General features: G+C 41.8%; 1 protein-coding gene across 1 annotated transcript in view; it reads right to left on the reverse strand.

The window, feature by feature from the left end:
- ARID1B (AT-rich interaction domain 1B) overlaps nt 1-14,780 on the reverse strand; it is a 405,049-nt gene that overhangs the window by 21,253 nt on the left and 369,016 nt on the right. Inside the window, 4 exon segments of the mRNA XM_068550751.1 lie at nt 4,281-4,485; nt 7,686-7,895; nt 13,534-13,692; nt 14,417-14,526. Coding sequence (XP_068406852.1) covers nt 4,281-4,485; nt 7,686-7,895; nt 13,534-13,692; nt 14,417-14,526 — 684 coding nt within the window.

Raw genomic sequence — 14,780 nt, forward strand, 5'->3', positions numbered from 1 at the left:
AAACAATAATGTTGCATATATTATTATCCATAGCTCCTCTCCTATGAAGTTCCAAAGGCTCCCCACAGCTACCACCACCCACACTTTAGAGGAAATGGAGTTGAACAAATCACTGGAGACTATGCAGTGTGCTACAAACGCGTGAGAAACAGCAGTGAGCCTGTCGCTTCTCCTCAGAAAGCCTCCACTGAGCCCAGACTTTGCTAGCGAGGCCAGGTCTGCCCGGTCCTGGGTCCTGGCCATGTCGGGAATGAACACTGACGACTACGCTAGCCAACGGGGATCGTGTTCCGTAACATCTCCCCTGGGTGCCTAGGGCTGGAGTGACTCAGGGACGTTCTCACAGGCGCCAGGAAGACTAACTTCAAAAGTAGGTATCTTCTTAGATGTAGATACCTTAAAATAAAAACTGACCAACTCATGCTTACAAACCAAATTTTGGTAAAACCCTGGAAATGCATATTTAAAAAGGAGATATAATAAAAGAAGAAAGTAGAGTCCTTTACAAAAGTATAAAGATAACCCTACACGTATGACTGCGCCATAGAGCTGGCAGGAGAAGTAACTGGTTTCTTAAATCAAGAAGCAGATTGCACAGCAGCCTGTACATCTTCCTTGGAACATGGCTCACAAGGCTGTGATTTCAGAATGACCCTTATTTACAAGTATTCACATTTACAGCTAATAAGAAAAAAAAATAGGAAAAATTCTCCCCTCTTGCCAGTGTGTTCTCCTTTCCTTTTAGAAAAAAAAAAAAAAAAAAGAAGGCAGCCAGGAGGCTGGCTCTCCGGGATATCCCTACCTTGTGCCAGAAGTTACAGATGTATACTCGAAAGTAAACAATGCAAAGGTTACTGAAGGTTAAGTGCATCCACACACTTGAGACTGTACAGCCAGACTCCTAGCTGGGAAGATAATTTACACAGCATGAACCCGGTGCCCCAGTTCTGGCTGGGGTTACGGGAAGTAGGGTGGGGAGAAGAGCAATAGCTGATATGTCTCAGGTCTACAGTGACCAGAGGTCACCCAGAGGGCACCTCTGTTTATAACCCGAGCCCCTTTCTCATTTATCTTCCACTGAGGATTCCCTAGTTGGATCCATGACAGGTTCTGTGACATCACCCGTCAGCTAATAATAGAAATGCAGTCAGCCACCTGCCAGCAAAGATGGATGGGTTTTTGGTTACAGACTTACTAATTGAAAGTGGAGCTTCCTGCCACCTCCCCCCACTCCTCCCAGGCGGGTCCCCTCCCCTCCCCTCCCCCACTCTGGCTTACAGGCGGCCCAGGCCACCTGGGGAGGCGATTCCTGTGGCTGTTCATTAGAACTCCACAAACTTCTACAGTCTGTTATAACAAGAGCCCCACCGGCACCTCAGAGATGCAACCATACCCCCCCCCCCCCCAGTCCTTGCTCAGGTTTCATTCAGGAGCCTTCCTTTGGCTCACTGGCTCTAGTCCCCGGAAGACACAACCTGGATCTCTGGCATGAGAAACCACACAGCCACTCAACAGTGAAGATCCTGGTGCAGCCCCCAGGGCTAAGGGGCGATACCTCTCAGGGGCTGACAGGGTTGAATTTCAGATCCGTATCAGCTGCATCAAATCAAAACTGGAATACAGAGGGATGACTTAGAATGCTAAGTCATTAGCACTTAGGATTTAAGTTGGTTCAGAATGACCATCTGAAAAAACCATCTAGAATGTTTCTTAGGAATCTTTTAGTTGTTTGCCTGGATGTACTGGCAAGGAATAAACTACAGTTATGTTCTTATGGGAAAAACCGACTTCGAAGAACAAAAACTTTGGTTGAAAATTAGTTTAAAAAATTTTTGTAGTATATGAGGCCCTGACGTGGCAAATACCTGGGAACAATTTGTTTCCCTTCTCTGACAATAAAAATGTTTCAGAGGCATTTTCCTTAATGATAGGTCTGGAATCAAAGAGGCCACAATCCACAGATGCTGGAGGAAACGCCTGGCTTTTGGTTGAGAGGCGGATGCCACTCACTGCCCTACTGCCCAGTCCGTGTGTCCGTCTCTCTCGCGGAGCGGCGTGCAGAACACGTGAGCCAAGCAGACTGGCCCCGTGCACCCTGCCCGATGCCTTCCAGGCCTTGCACCGGCTGAATGGCTAAACTCAGGAAGCTTTCCTCCCCTGCTTCCTGTTTCACAGGACTTGGGATCCACTTGGACCACTAAGAAGAACGTATTATCAGAAGTGCATCTGCAACCCAAGCTCTTTTGTGCAGTTAAAGCGATAATGTTGCCATAAAAACGGTAGTTTAAAAAAAAAGGGGGGGGAAAGGAAAGAGCTGACTGTTAAGAGAACAGGCCCTGTACTTTCTGAACCATCTATACCTCAGCAGGATTTCTTGTACTGAAGCAGATGCACACTGGGAGAGCTATTCTCCATACAGAAGTGCAGACCATTCAGTGACATGAGTTCTTCCCTGGCAAATAAAATATACCTTTAGATCTTTGCAGACATTGCCACTTTGGTCCCTACACCCCACCGGGTTTTTATTTTGGAAAAATAGTTTCAGAGCTGTTCATAGGCAGCTTGTTAATGTTGTGAGATTTTCGAAATTAGATTTCACAGTTTTTAAAGTACACCATAACCGGCAAAGGCTGTGAATCTTTAAGGGTGGGGGTTAGAGAGCAGGACTTCTCTATTTGTATTTAGAAACAACAGATCTATATCTAGGTATGCTCATTACAAGTGCACCTTGGGCCTAAAAAGTATTTATTTGAGATCTCTAAGTGGCCTTAGATACTAGCATCGCCATCCAGATACCAGCTAGAGGGAATAATTAAAGGAGAAACAACTCCTTTCTTTGGCTCACAGATACCACATCCTATGTGTAAACAGTTTACCTATTGCAATGCTACTTTAAACACAGGTGTAGTAGGTACGTCTAGCTCTCTAATGCTAGAGCCAGATGTCTGGGATCAAAGGTCGGTTCTTCCACTCACTAGCAACAATGGGCCAGTCTGCTTAGATTATTTATTTATTTATTTATTGAATTTTTGAATTTTATTTTATTTATTTTTTATATAGCAAGTTCCTATTAGTTATCTATTTCATACAAATTAGTGTATATCAGTCTGCTTAGATTTTATGTGCCTCAGTTTTCTCAGGGATTTTAGAACAGTATCTTTATCACAGGGCTAATATGAAGATTAAATGATAAAGCACTTAGAAGAGCGTCTGGCGCACTGTAAGTGCTCAAGAAATACTGGCAATGAGCTATGATCATTTGACTGCAGAAAAGCCTCTGCTGGGGGAAGTGGCAGGTACAATCAGCCCCATCTTGTATGTAGGACAGGTACAATCAGCCCCATCTTGTATGTAGGACAGTGTGACTAAGCGTGGACCGTCCCAGGGCTTGGACACGGCCAGAAACAGACAACAGAATGATCAAATTTAACTTGAGTGAGGTCACCACCCAGAACTAAGGATGATGCAAGTTTCTTCCCATCTCTAATATCGTATTTATCAGAATATAATGATTCAGTAATATCAAATTTGAAACACTAACAGGCAGAACAAAAGCTAGCGGGAGAGCTGAAAGAGTGGCAGGATCTCCAACAGTTGGGTGAAGAGATAGGAGAGAAGGCAGGTATCATCAATATGATTTTGCTTATGAGAATTTAAGTGAATCACCATTATTCCTAAGCAGTATTTTAAGATTCCTGACCTTGGGGTCAAAGTTAACTGGACTACTCTTTCTCAGAAATAGGGCTATATAGACCTTTATCATGACAGTTTGCTGAATTCCCTACAAGCAAAAACTTGCTTGGCAGGGGACATTAAAAACTAAGTCCAAATTCCATTTTGTTAACGTACAAATCGGACTGTCTCTGACAGAGGCAGAGCTGGTAGAAGCTGGCTCTTAAATCTGCAGGGCGGCGTTTCCAGTATTAGCACAGGTTATTGGGGAGACTTATTTTGACGGTTAGATGGAATATTTTAAAATAACTGTATAAGGAATAAAGGTATAAAACTCAGAATTCCAGAGTCTACTTTGACTAAAAAAGGTAAAGCAAAAGAACAGTGCCTTCAAAGACAATACCCCAAATTTTATTCTTTCTTCCCTTAAGCACTGCCAACGGGGTCTAACTAAATAGACAAGACAGAACAGAACACCCCTGGCTCTCTAAGATCCCAGTTTGCTCTGCTTGCTTTACTCTGAGCGGCCTTCTTAGAGCCTGGGAGGGGCTCCATGGGGGCGGGGTCCCCGGCTCGCCCGCCGCTACCGCTGCAGCACCACCACTTACCAGGAGAGGGCGGCTGGAGCTTGGGCTGCTTCTTGGTGTCTCCCGTGCTGAAGACTTCCGGCGGGGGCTCCTCCCCTCGCTCAGTCTTGCACTCAAAGGCAAACAGGTACTGAATATACTGCTTTTTCAGGGAGCTCGCTGCACTGCTTGAAGTGCCAACATTTAGGTTGGTTGCCAGCTCACGCCACTTCTTGTTTTTATTAACCTGGGCAAAAAAAAAAAAAAAAAAAAGGCAGGATCATTGGTTTGCAGCAAAGTGGCTTGTTTAAAGCCAGGAGACAAAAAAAAGCACTTAATGTCTTGGTTTACTTTTTTTTTTTCTTCACTTGCCTCTTTTAACTAATGCTCATTACTCCCACTCAGTAGTGCACAGACAGCATTTACAGTTATAAAACCATTAAGGAACCTGCTGATAGCTACATGAAAAGCATTGCTCGTGGAGATTCTTCTGCCTGGTGCATCTTCTAATGCCTCACGCTCTTCCAGAGCTGGTGCCGTCCGGGCCCAGCAGTTTATCTCAGAGCAAATGTACACCCTCGCTCACACTCATCCCCATACCACCTCTTATCTTAAAAAAAAAAAAAAAAAAAAAAAAAGATGTCTAAAAACTAATATAAGAAGCAATAACAGAACTATTTTGCAATTTAAGTGTTTGAGCCTTAATATGAAAAACAATATCTTCTTCCAACAGCCGCAAGCTTCCGGAAAGATGAGCCTATAATTTCGGTCTGCGCCCAGCCTCTCACGAGGCTTTCTTGTGGTGTTGGGTGAATAAGGCCCCAACCAAATGACCCCAACTTAAAAGCCTGGCCGAAGCCAGCAGCCCTGTCTGAGCTGTGGAGCCACCAGGTCGCCGACATGGCAGCACCTGTGGGCTTGGGAAGGGCTGCACAGGACTACCCAGTGTTCCCACTCACACTTCGGGTGGAGGGAACACAACTGCAAAAAGAGAAGAGAAAAAACGAAGGAAATCCTCAAACGTTATAAAAGGATTTGAGGAATTATTTTAACCTTTTGATTCCCACATGGGAACACAGCTACACGACATCGACACACGAAGGAAACGTGAAGGCCTGCCAATACTTGGGGAATATTTTGCCTTTAGACGTTTCCTGTGTTAAGTAGCATAGGTTAAGGGGACGGTGAGTTTTAATGAAATGTTCAATTTTTGGATTCAGACTTTCTCACAAAGCTCTTCATGTCCATTTACTTAGTACTAAATGGTGCATGATAAACCACGGAATACTCTTGGGAACGCTTAATGCCATTTTTGTTACTTAACGCCAGGCTGCAACAAGCAGGCTTGCAATTGCTTCCCAAACAGTAAGCAGAGCGCTTACTGAATGCGCTTACTGAAGCAGAGCACCCTGAATGAGCTGATCTATCTGTGGCTGCAGCACCTATTCCAACCACACCTGATGGCCACCAGGTAGAGCGCAAGACAGGGTGTGAGCAACAACGCTGCCAAGGAGCTCCCCACTGTGAATCACGGCTACATTCAAGCAGCTTCATTAGCTAAGCCAGCAGAGTCCTGCTCACAGACCCAACCTGGGAGTACACACTACTGACAGAGTGAGGTGTCCAGACAATCCCTACGCTTCTGTGACGGGTGAAACCCGATTGTTTAGCGTCCTGGGGATTCTAAAAAAATCTGTCAGGGGGTCTAGGTGTAATGAAAGAATGGTCAGGGGAGTCTATGCCCATAGGAGAAATGTCAGGGGTGTCTAGGTGCAGAGAGGAAAGGTCGGGGGGGTCTATGCTCAGAGGGGAAAGGTCAGGGGTGTCCAGGTACAGAGGGGAAAGGTCAGAGGGTTTAAGCGCAGGAGAGAGGTGTGTATCCTGACCTCTCCCTTCACTGACCACCACTCACACCTGGTCTGCATCCTGTGATTCACCATCTGATCAGGCAGTCTGGAGTCAAGCTCTGATTGCTTCAGTTGTAGGCCTCAGGTCTCGGGTGGGAGGAGGCACCTCAGGGAGGGCTGAGGACAAAGGCCTCTCCTGCATCCCCAAGAGCTGTGTGGCACCGAGACCAGGGTGGGCCCTCAGTGATACCTGTGGATTAGATGACCTGCCTTTGGATAGTGAGGCCCTGCACCACCTGAGGCCCGAGCAGCTACTTTCACTGATCTGGGTGGGAGCCCAGGTATTGACAGGTTTTAAATCCTCCCAGGTGATGCTAATGAACAGCTAGGTCTGAGAACTACGGGCAGATGAAAGGGCTTGCGTTTTGCTATCAGACAGACCTGGCCTCACCACCTAGCCTGAGAATCCCTGGGCCACAACATTGTACAGTCGGCCTTCCGTGTCCCTGGGTGATGCATTTGTGAATTCAGCCAACTTCAGATTCAAAGTATCAAAAAAAAAAAAAAAAAAAGTCCAGAAAGTTCCAAAAATCAAAACTTGCATTTGTACCGGCAACTATTTATGTAGCATTACATTTTATTGGATATTATAAGTAATCTAGAGATGATTTAAAGTATACGGGAGGTTGTGTGTAGGTTATATAAACAAGGCACTCGAGCTCTGAGGACTGTGGTATTCGTCGGGGTCCTGGAACCAATCCCCCATGGATCCCAAGGGACGACTGTACTTCATCTTGTTACATCTCTTCTTCAGGGCTGATGACCTTGCATTTCATGGGTATTGAGAAAAAAAGTGACAAGAAAAAGCACAGTGCCCAGAACGCAGTGGGCACTCACCCCTTAAGACACTTTCCCCCATTCTACTTCGGGACATGGACACACAAACCAGACCCAATGCTAAAAACTGGGCTGAGACTAGGGTGAGGAAAGTGTGGCCTCTAGGGTACAAAACTGAAAGGGGAAGTGCAGAGGAGGCATCTGCACAACCCCAAAATGAGCGCCTCCTGGAATTCTGCACTCCGGGTGCCACTTGTGCCCATGCCAGTCCCAGCCCTGTGAAAAAGGGACAGCACTGGTCTTCTTGTCGCCCAGGTACAGTGGACGTGGTCTTAGAAGTATGACTTAGTTTTCTTGCTAAATTGCTCTGGATAGAGGGAAACAGTGAACTTGATTTATGTCTAATCTAGACAATTTAGTCATTTGCAAAACATTTTTATTTTCTATGAAACTCTGACAGATTCAGTAGAATTCTGGAGCTGTCAGGGACCCGAAAGCAAAATCTAGCCCAAATGTCTCATCTTACAGATGAGGATTGAGATCCATATAAATGACTGAGGTCACTCTGCGAGTGGGCAGCGGATCCAGGTCCCTGGCCCCAGCACTCTCCCCCTGCAGCACATGAACATGGATCCCGGTAAAGGCGACCTTCCCAGGGGCTTCGCTTTTTCTTTGTGAGAAAAAAATTCGAGTCTGTATATTCAAAGAAAGCTGCTGTAAGAGCTTATCTATAGCATCTCCTCATTCATTCATTCATTCTCACCTGTGCCAAACCTCCAATCTCTTTAACGCAGACATAGAGTCGGAACAGGTCCAAGGGCTTCTTGCCCACCGCAGGCAGACTTGAGACCGGGGAGCCTCTCTCCTCCATGAAGGTGAGGTATCGGTCTACCCACAGCTTTCTCTCTGGCTCATTCCCCAATTCATACACCTTTGTGATCTTTTCCCCAGTGGTGGTGGATGAGCTGGACTTCTAGAGCCCAGAAGGAGCATTTGGAGATGGGGCATGGGTGGGCAGAGGGAAAGGGAAGAAGGTGAGAAAAAAGTAATGAGCTACCAAATACAAGAAGAGAAGAAATTTAAAAACTACTGCTATCACACAACAATTAGGAATGAAGGCTACTAGTTCAGGCACAAAGTATACATTGTCTTAATTAAGAATTTACTTTGACTTTACACAAAGGGCCCAAACTCCCCCTTTTACATACGTGAAAAACAAAAAGAAAGGAACAAAAACCTTTTTTACTTTATCGATATAAGCGTTGAATCCCAGAAGGCAAGATTCCAATGACGCCTCGCGTCATTTTTAAAAACAATAGGGTGCTAGCTCATTGAATGATCACAGTGAATTTAAAATTTCACACGTAATGTTATAGAGCCCTAAAAAACTACATGGACTCCTACATTTCCTTGTCAAAATATGGATAGCCAATGTGTGTCTTCATTAAAACTAAATCATATGGAGGAAGAGCAAACACGTGGTACTTGCTGAAAAATATAAGGTAGGTCACATGTCACAGGACCCAGTGGTGTGTGGGCTCTACACTCGAGAGCTTTGTAAACTAATGGCCAGCTAAAGCTCTGGCATTCGCTCATAACGACCTGCTTTCCCGACTTAAGATTTCTTGAACTTCTCTGCCAAGGTTAAGGGGCTGTTTAGTTATTTTAATACATTTCTTAAGCAACCATGTGTTAATCACAAAGACATGTGCTATTTATTTCATACTCCCAGCATAGCTATGGATAAATATACACGTTTACTTTCATGTGCCCATTTGGTTTATATTGATGCTCTAATTCTTGGTCTTTTATTTTTCTAACTATGTATTTGATTCTAAAATGTCAAAAGTTGCTGTTTCATAAAAAGCCCAACTGTATATTTTTCCTTTCTTTTATGTCTCTGTATTTGTAACAATATTTGTGCACTTGTAATATCTGAAACTCAGATTTCATAAAAAGCCCAACTGTATATTTTTCCTTTCTTTTATGTCTCTGTATTTGTAACAATATTTGTGCACTTGTAATATCTGCAACTCCGGGATTATTGTGCAAAACCACTTGCAAAGTCTCGATAAAGATTTCCTTGGAATAATAATATACTTCATTTAGTCATGTTTATTTACTAGGTTGTCATTTGCCGTGTACAGCTCTTATTTTAGATGGAGTTTTTCTTAACTCTTTTTCATTATATTTAGCTCAAGATAATTTTAAACATACTGCTGAAATGGGGGCAGTGGTGGTGGTAGGGCCTGAGAAAGGATGCTTGAGAATGAAACTAATCAAGTTGGTGAGTGGCAGAGGTCCCTCCAATTAACATGTAATTTTCCCAAGCTGTTCTGGCTAAAACTTTAAGCCTTCAGCTTTAGAGTTATTGAAGCATAAAATCTTTACATAAAATATATAAAACTGGGTAATACAGTTGATGTAAATAAAAAAAGTAGAGTGGTAGGATAAAAAAAATAATGTGATCTTTTAGAATTTAAACTGATGCTGAAACTAAAGGGCAAGTCACGTAAAAGTTACTGTAGATGAGAACTTAAAGTGTGTATCCACGTTCCCATGCATGTCTGTAAACTCATGTACATACACGATTAGGGGACATACTCCATATCCAAATAAGTTTTTAAAATTTATTTACCATATTCTCACACCCAAGGAATATCTGACTAGGAAAAGAAACTGTTCTTAACACATTTTACACCGCGTTCTCATACTGGGAACGTTTCAGAAACTTTGTCATCGTTAATGAGGTAGTTACGAACAGGTGGTTTCCAAATCATCATTTTGAAACTTTGTCTTTATTGGGAGGTAAGCTGAAAACAATGGACCCAATCCTTTTTTTAAAAAAATAAAAATTTGAAAGAAGAACCAGAGGAAAAAACCATTATCACCTAAAATCAATTAAAACCACCACCATGAACCTCCCCCTTGCATTTCCTCTGTGAAGAACTGAGAGGAGAAGTCTGAGATTCCATTTAAAAATAAGAGATATAAAATCAGTCGTTTCAGTTTACAATCACTTCTAGGTGCTCCGCCAACATCCCGAGTAAAAGATCCAGCTGCTGTTCCGGGCCAGGTCCTCTCTAAACCCAAACTGTGGAAGGGCTCCAGGAGAAAGTTAATCGTGACCCAAGCAGTGAGACTGTGAAGTGTTTGTTCCTATCTATGAAAGGAGTGGATTCTCGTAACCTGAAACCGGCCTAAAGTAATGATTTACTTAGCTTGACTATCCATATTTTAACTTTTCTTACCTTTCTTTGTTAAGTGAACTTAAGTTTAATTAACTTCTACATATCTCAGTTTGTTCTCATAAAATTAGAAAACCTTAATGAAGATAACAGTTTTTAATAGAATTGTTTTACTTTTCGTAGTTTTTAGATCTTCAAAAATGCATTTTATGGTGCCATAATGTAAAAAAATGCATCTGTATGGAAAGAAAGTGGTCAAGCCTCAGTTTTGTGTTAGGTCCTAGAAGAGGCCTCCCCTGATGCCGGCTCCCTGGTCTGAATCATCATCGCAGGCTTTGTTTGTCCTTGGTGGCACCTGGCCTCACAGTGCATAAAGGCCTATGTTTTGCGCAGGATTAGCTGTCTGCCCTCCACTCTCCTGACGAGACTTTACGTTCCACGAGGCAGGAACTGGGTTGATCTTGAATCACCAACAGTGACAGCACACTGAAGGTACTCAGTACATTATTTGTTCTGAGTGAATACTCAAATGAACAAGGTCTGAAAAGTCTAGCACCATCCAAGTAAGAATTAACAGCTGATTAAAATATTCTATGAACAGGCTTTCAGTAAGTGAAGTGCTAAGTGAATGTGGACACAATCTAATAAGACTGAAAGCTGAGAAGGGATTGGTGGGCAAGTAACATCTCCATTCCCAGCTTCCAGGGCTGCACACTAGCCCATTCCCAAAGTTAGTATTTGGGTGCCCAAATAGAGAAAAAGGACATTAAGAGAAACAAAAGCCCTAGGAAATAAAGACAATACACTTTATCACTGATCAGGCTGAAAACATACTTTTTTTGTTCAGAGACGTTAATTATGATGTGACCTTTGGATAAATGTCATTTACACTCTACCCACTGACAATGGGCAAAAAAACTAGCCCTGAAGAAAGCTGGTTAGCTTTTTCAGGCCACTAGCACCACCTCATATTGCTTTGGTGTTGTAAAAATTGTATCCTACTGCATGAAACAGTCGTGGAGGCAAGAAAAAGAAATGGAGATAGCTGAAAAATTACAGCAAGACATTATTATGGTGCCACAAATGTTTTCCTTGCATATAACTTAATTAAGTCTATAAGTACACTTTTCCTCAAGTCTTTGAAGCAGATTTACATTTCAGCAGTCTTTACCATATGCCTGGTAATATGTGTATATGCATGTGTATGTGCAAATGTTTATTTTTATTTTAGAATGTTTTGTAACAAAACAGTGCTGGTCCATGGCACACTGTCAAAGCATAGAACATCTTTGCTATTTAGTCCATTTCAGGCCTGCTATTAGATAGGCTTTATTAGAAACACCGTTAGGAGCAATTTTAAGTACAAATTATAAAGTTGTATCTCAGAAAGAGAGGTTAAATACTCTTCAATATATATCTGCAGTGATTTGATAGCAGAGATAATCTTAGGGTCCTTCATAACAATCTCTTTTAGTTCCTTTCTTGAATGAGCATCTCATTAGAGGGTGGTGCTGTTTTTTCAATACAGAGCGATCTCTAACACCTCCCACTACCTCAGACCACATCTTCTGCTGTTCCCTTGTTCTAAGACTGGAGGCAGAAGTTTGCTTGTAAATTCTTAAACAAAAAAATGGTTATGGTACAGGGAGAGATAATGTATGTAGAAGTATTAATGAACTCAACAATTCAGTTTTCTTTTTTCTCGTATTTAAGTAGAAAGGAGGGTTTTGATAATAGTTTCCTACAGGACTTATTGGATAGAGATAATGTGACTAGGAACTTGAAACAAATATCTCAATCATTCTTTATAATTCAGAAATCAGCAAGATGGAAATTTTAAACCTATAATATGGTCTATTAGTAGTCTTTAATAAATTATTATTCTTAATTATTATCTTAAGGTTTTAAAGGTATTTTCAACCTCTGAAATCTTCCCCTCTGAGCCAATAAACAAAATGTTTTTGAAAAGTTATAGCTGGGGTTCTATCTGTTAACTTGAGAGTATCACTGATTCAAAAACACTTTTTCTATGATTAAAACAAAACAAAACACCAGATTATGGGACCGCCCGCCCGCCCCCCAATGTTGGCTGCCTTCTGAGACTCAAAGCAAATAACACAAAGATATCAGAATTAAGGAGCTGCACTCTCTCTTCCATTAGTTCTACTTAATCCATATTAGAAGCATTTTTCATTTCATCTCAGTTGTTGAAAAAGCGAAACATATGTCTACAAAGGAGGTAACAGCGAATATTGCCCTTTCTTCCTCTGAAAAGGAAAATGCTGGTTATACTAGAGCTCCACATGAATTTTACAAACATTTACTGGAACTACCAAGTCTTCAGACCTTCAGCTCTATCTGTTTAAACCAGCGAATGGATAATTAATAGCAGCCTCCTTTTGGGGTTTTGACTAGATTGCCAGATTCTGCAGTTAGGGTCTTCTTCCCTCCAACTTGCTTTTCCTGAGCTGTGCTCTTCAATACATTGTCTTGCAAAAATTAGCGCATTAATTAAGCCTGCTTGGCAAGTAATTGCATGTTAAGATTTTTTTTTTTTAAAGATCTTTTGATTCCTTATATGAATGTAAAATAAAGGTTACTACAGTGCCATTCTTCTTCTTTTTTAATGGCACAGAATTAATTTCTTTAGTAGGAAAATAAAGGCCTAGCTCTACAGACAGAAGAATATTAAGGCTAAAAAAATTCCCTTATATGCACATTTCCATTTTTGTTTTTTTAAATATCGTATGAAATCAACACTTAATTTCAAGATTATGAGCAGGCTTGTGCAGGATATAATTTTTCTATCTCAACTGATTCTAATGTAGGCACACATTAATCTAAGAGTAGCATTCCAAATATTCACATGCACTAACATTTCAACAACTTTTCTGTTAATTTCTGACAAGTAGATTGAAACAAAGCCTGGCTGATGATATGCTAAACTGTGCCCAGAGTGTAATATTTATATTTTCAAGATAGGCAGTTTTGAAATAAGATGTTTCAGACACAATAGCCGATGAAAGATTTAGGCCAAAGGCCAAACTTATCATATACTCCATGGCTGCTATTAGTTCCCATGTAAATGGACAGTTAACTCATTTTAAAGATCTTCTATAAGCGCACAATGGATTAGACATTTAAACAAAGTCATTGTGTGAAGGAGTTTGGACCCAGTAACACAATCACATGCTTCGTATAGAGACGCTTCTTTATATCAGTGGTTTCATTACCAGCGATCAACTTATGTATGATGCATACAAACTTTACTCATTTTGTTACTACTATAAAGAAAACCCTTTCATGGATAAATTATGAAGAAAAAGTCTTATAAAACAAATAAATAAGCAAGCATTAAAATAGAATTAATTATCAAAAAACCCCAAAAAAACAAAAAAAAAACAAAAAACCAGAGCCACTTACAGGGCTTGATGGAGTCTTTGGCCAGCCTGGGCTGCTAATGCTATCACTTTCATCTCCATGAAATGAGGAGATGCTAGCAGAGCTGGGGGACATTGGGGAAGGGACTGGCAGGTTGCCGGGGGTTGGGGGCTGAGAAATACCCTGAGAGCTGTAGCTATCCTGTGGTAGAGGAATAAAAAAAAAAAAAAAAAATGACAAAGGTAGGGCAAACTTTATTTAAAATAACAAAAAGCACATCCAGTTTAACAGACTAATTTTTATATATAATAGATATATATATATATAAAGACATGTACAAACAAACACACAAAACCACACACACATATAAAAGTATTAAAACAACATTCTTAATTAGTATAACTTGGTAAGTTTGCTGGATGCTGGATAAGACCACTAAGCCACCATGCTTACTTCAAGCTTACATGGGATGCTAAGCATGGGTTACCCCTTATGAAAGAAAGAAAGGAAAAAAAAAAAAAAAAAAAGCTGTTCACCTTATTTATCAAATAAGGTAGGAAAGCAAAATATTAAGTATGTTGTTGTTGCTGAGGCGGCCAAAACAGGAAGCTATAAACTGAAGGCAGAGAAAATGGCTTCAAGTACCAACCAGGCAAGATCCCTTCCTTCTCCCCACCCCCGAAGCATTTCTCTGGGTGGGTCCTGTCCCTCCACCCCTCTCCCCCAGCCACGAGTTAAATGCCATAAGAACTAGTAACTTTCAGATCCACACCATGAGGGGGGCGGGGAAAGAAGACTGCAAACGTTTCGCACAAGATGGAGGCATGCGTAAGAGAAGAAACCAAATGAAAAAAAGTGAGGAGAGAGCCCACACGGCAGCTGCAGCGAGCAGACCCCACACCGCGTGCAGGGGAGAGAGGAATACCTTCGACTTGCTCTCCGGCTGTGCAGTGCCTTCTTCTTTACCATCTGCTTTGAGAGGCAGGGGCAGTTTGGATTCACCAGGAGACATCATATCTGCAAGACCCATAGATGCTAATCGAAAACAGGAGAAAGAGTTTGGGATTATACATGTGATGTGTCAGGCTGTGCTCCCGCTAACACAAGCTACTGAGTGATGGGGCACCCGAATTTCCCTCCAAGGAAGGAAAGAAAAAAGGAGAAAGAAATTGTAACTCAGAGAATACTCATTTCTGAAATCTAAGTAGCATGACATTCTGGCAATCCTTTTTTATCTTAGGGGGAAAAAAAGCAATCATTTACTCAAGACCTAAGCCACTGAAAGTCAA

The sequence above is a fragment of the Eschrichtius robustus genome, chromosome 9, assembly GCF_028021215.1.
Source record: "Eschrichtius robustus isolate mEscRob2 chromosome 9, mEscRob2.pri, whole genome shotgun sequence".
Taxonomy (NCBI): Eukaryota; Metazoa; Chordata; class Mammalia; order Artiodactyla; family Eschrichtiidae; genus Eschrichtius; species Eschrichtius robustus.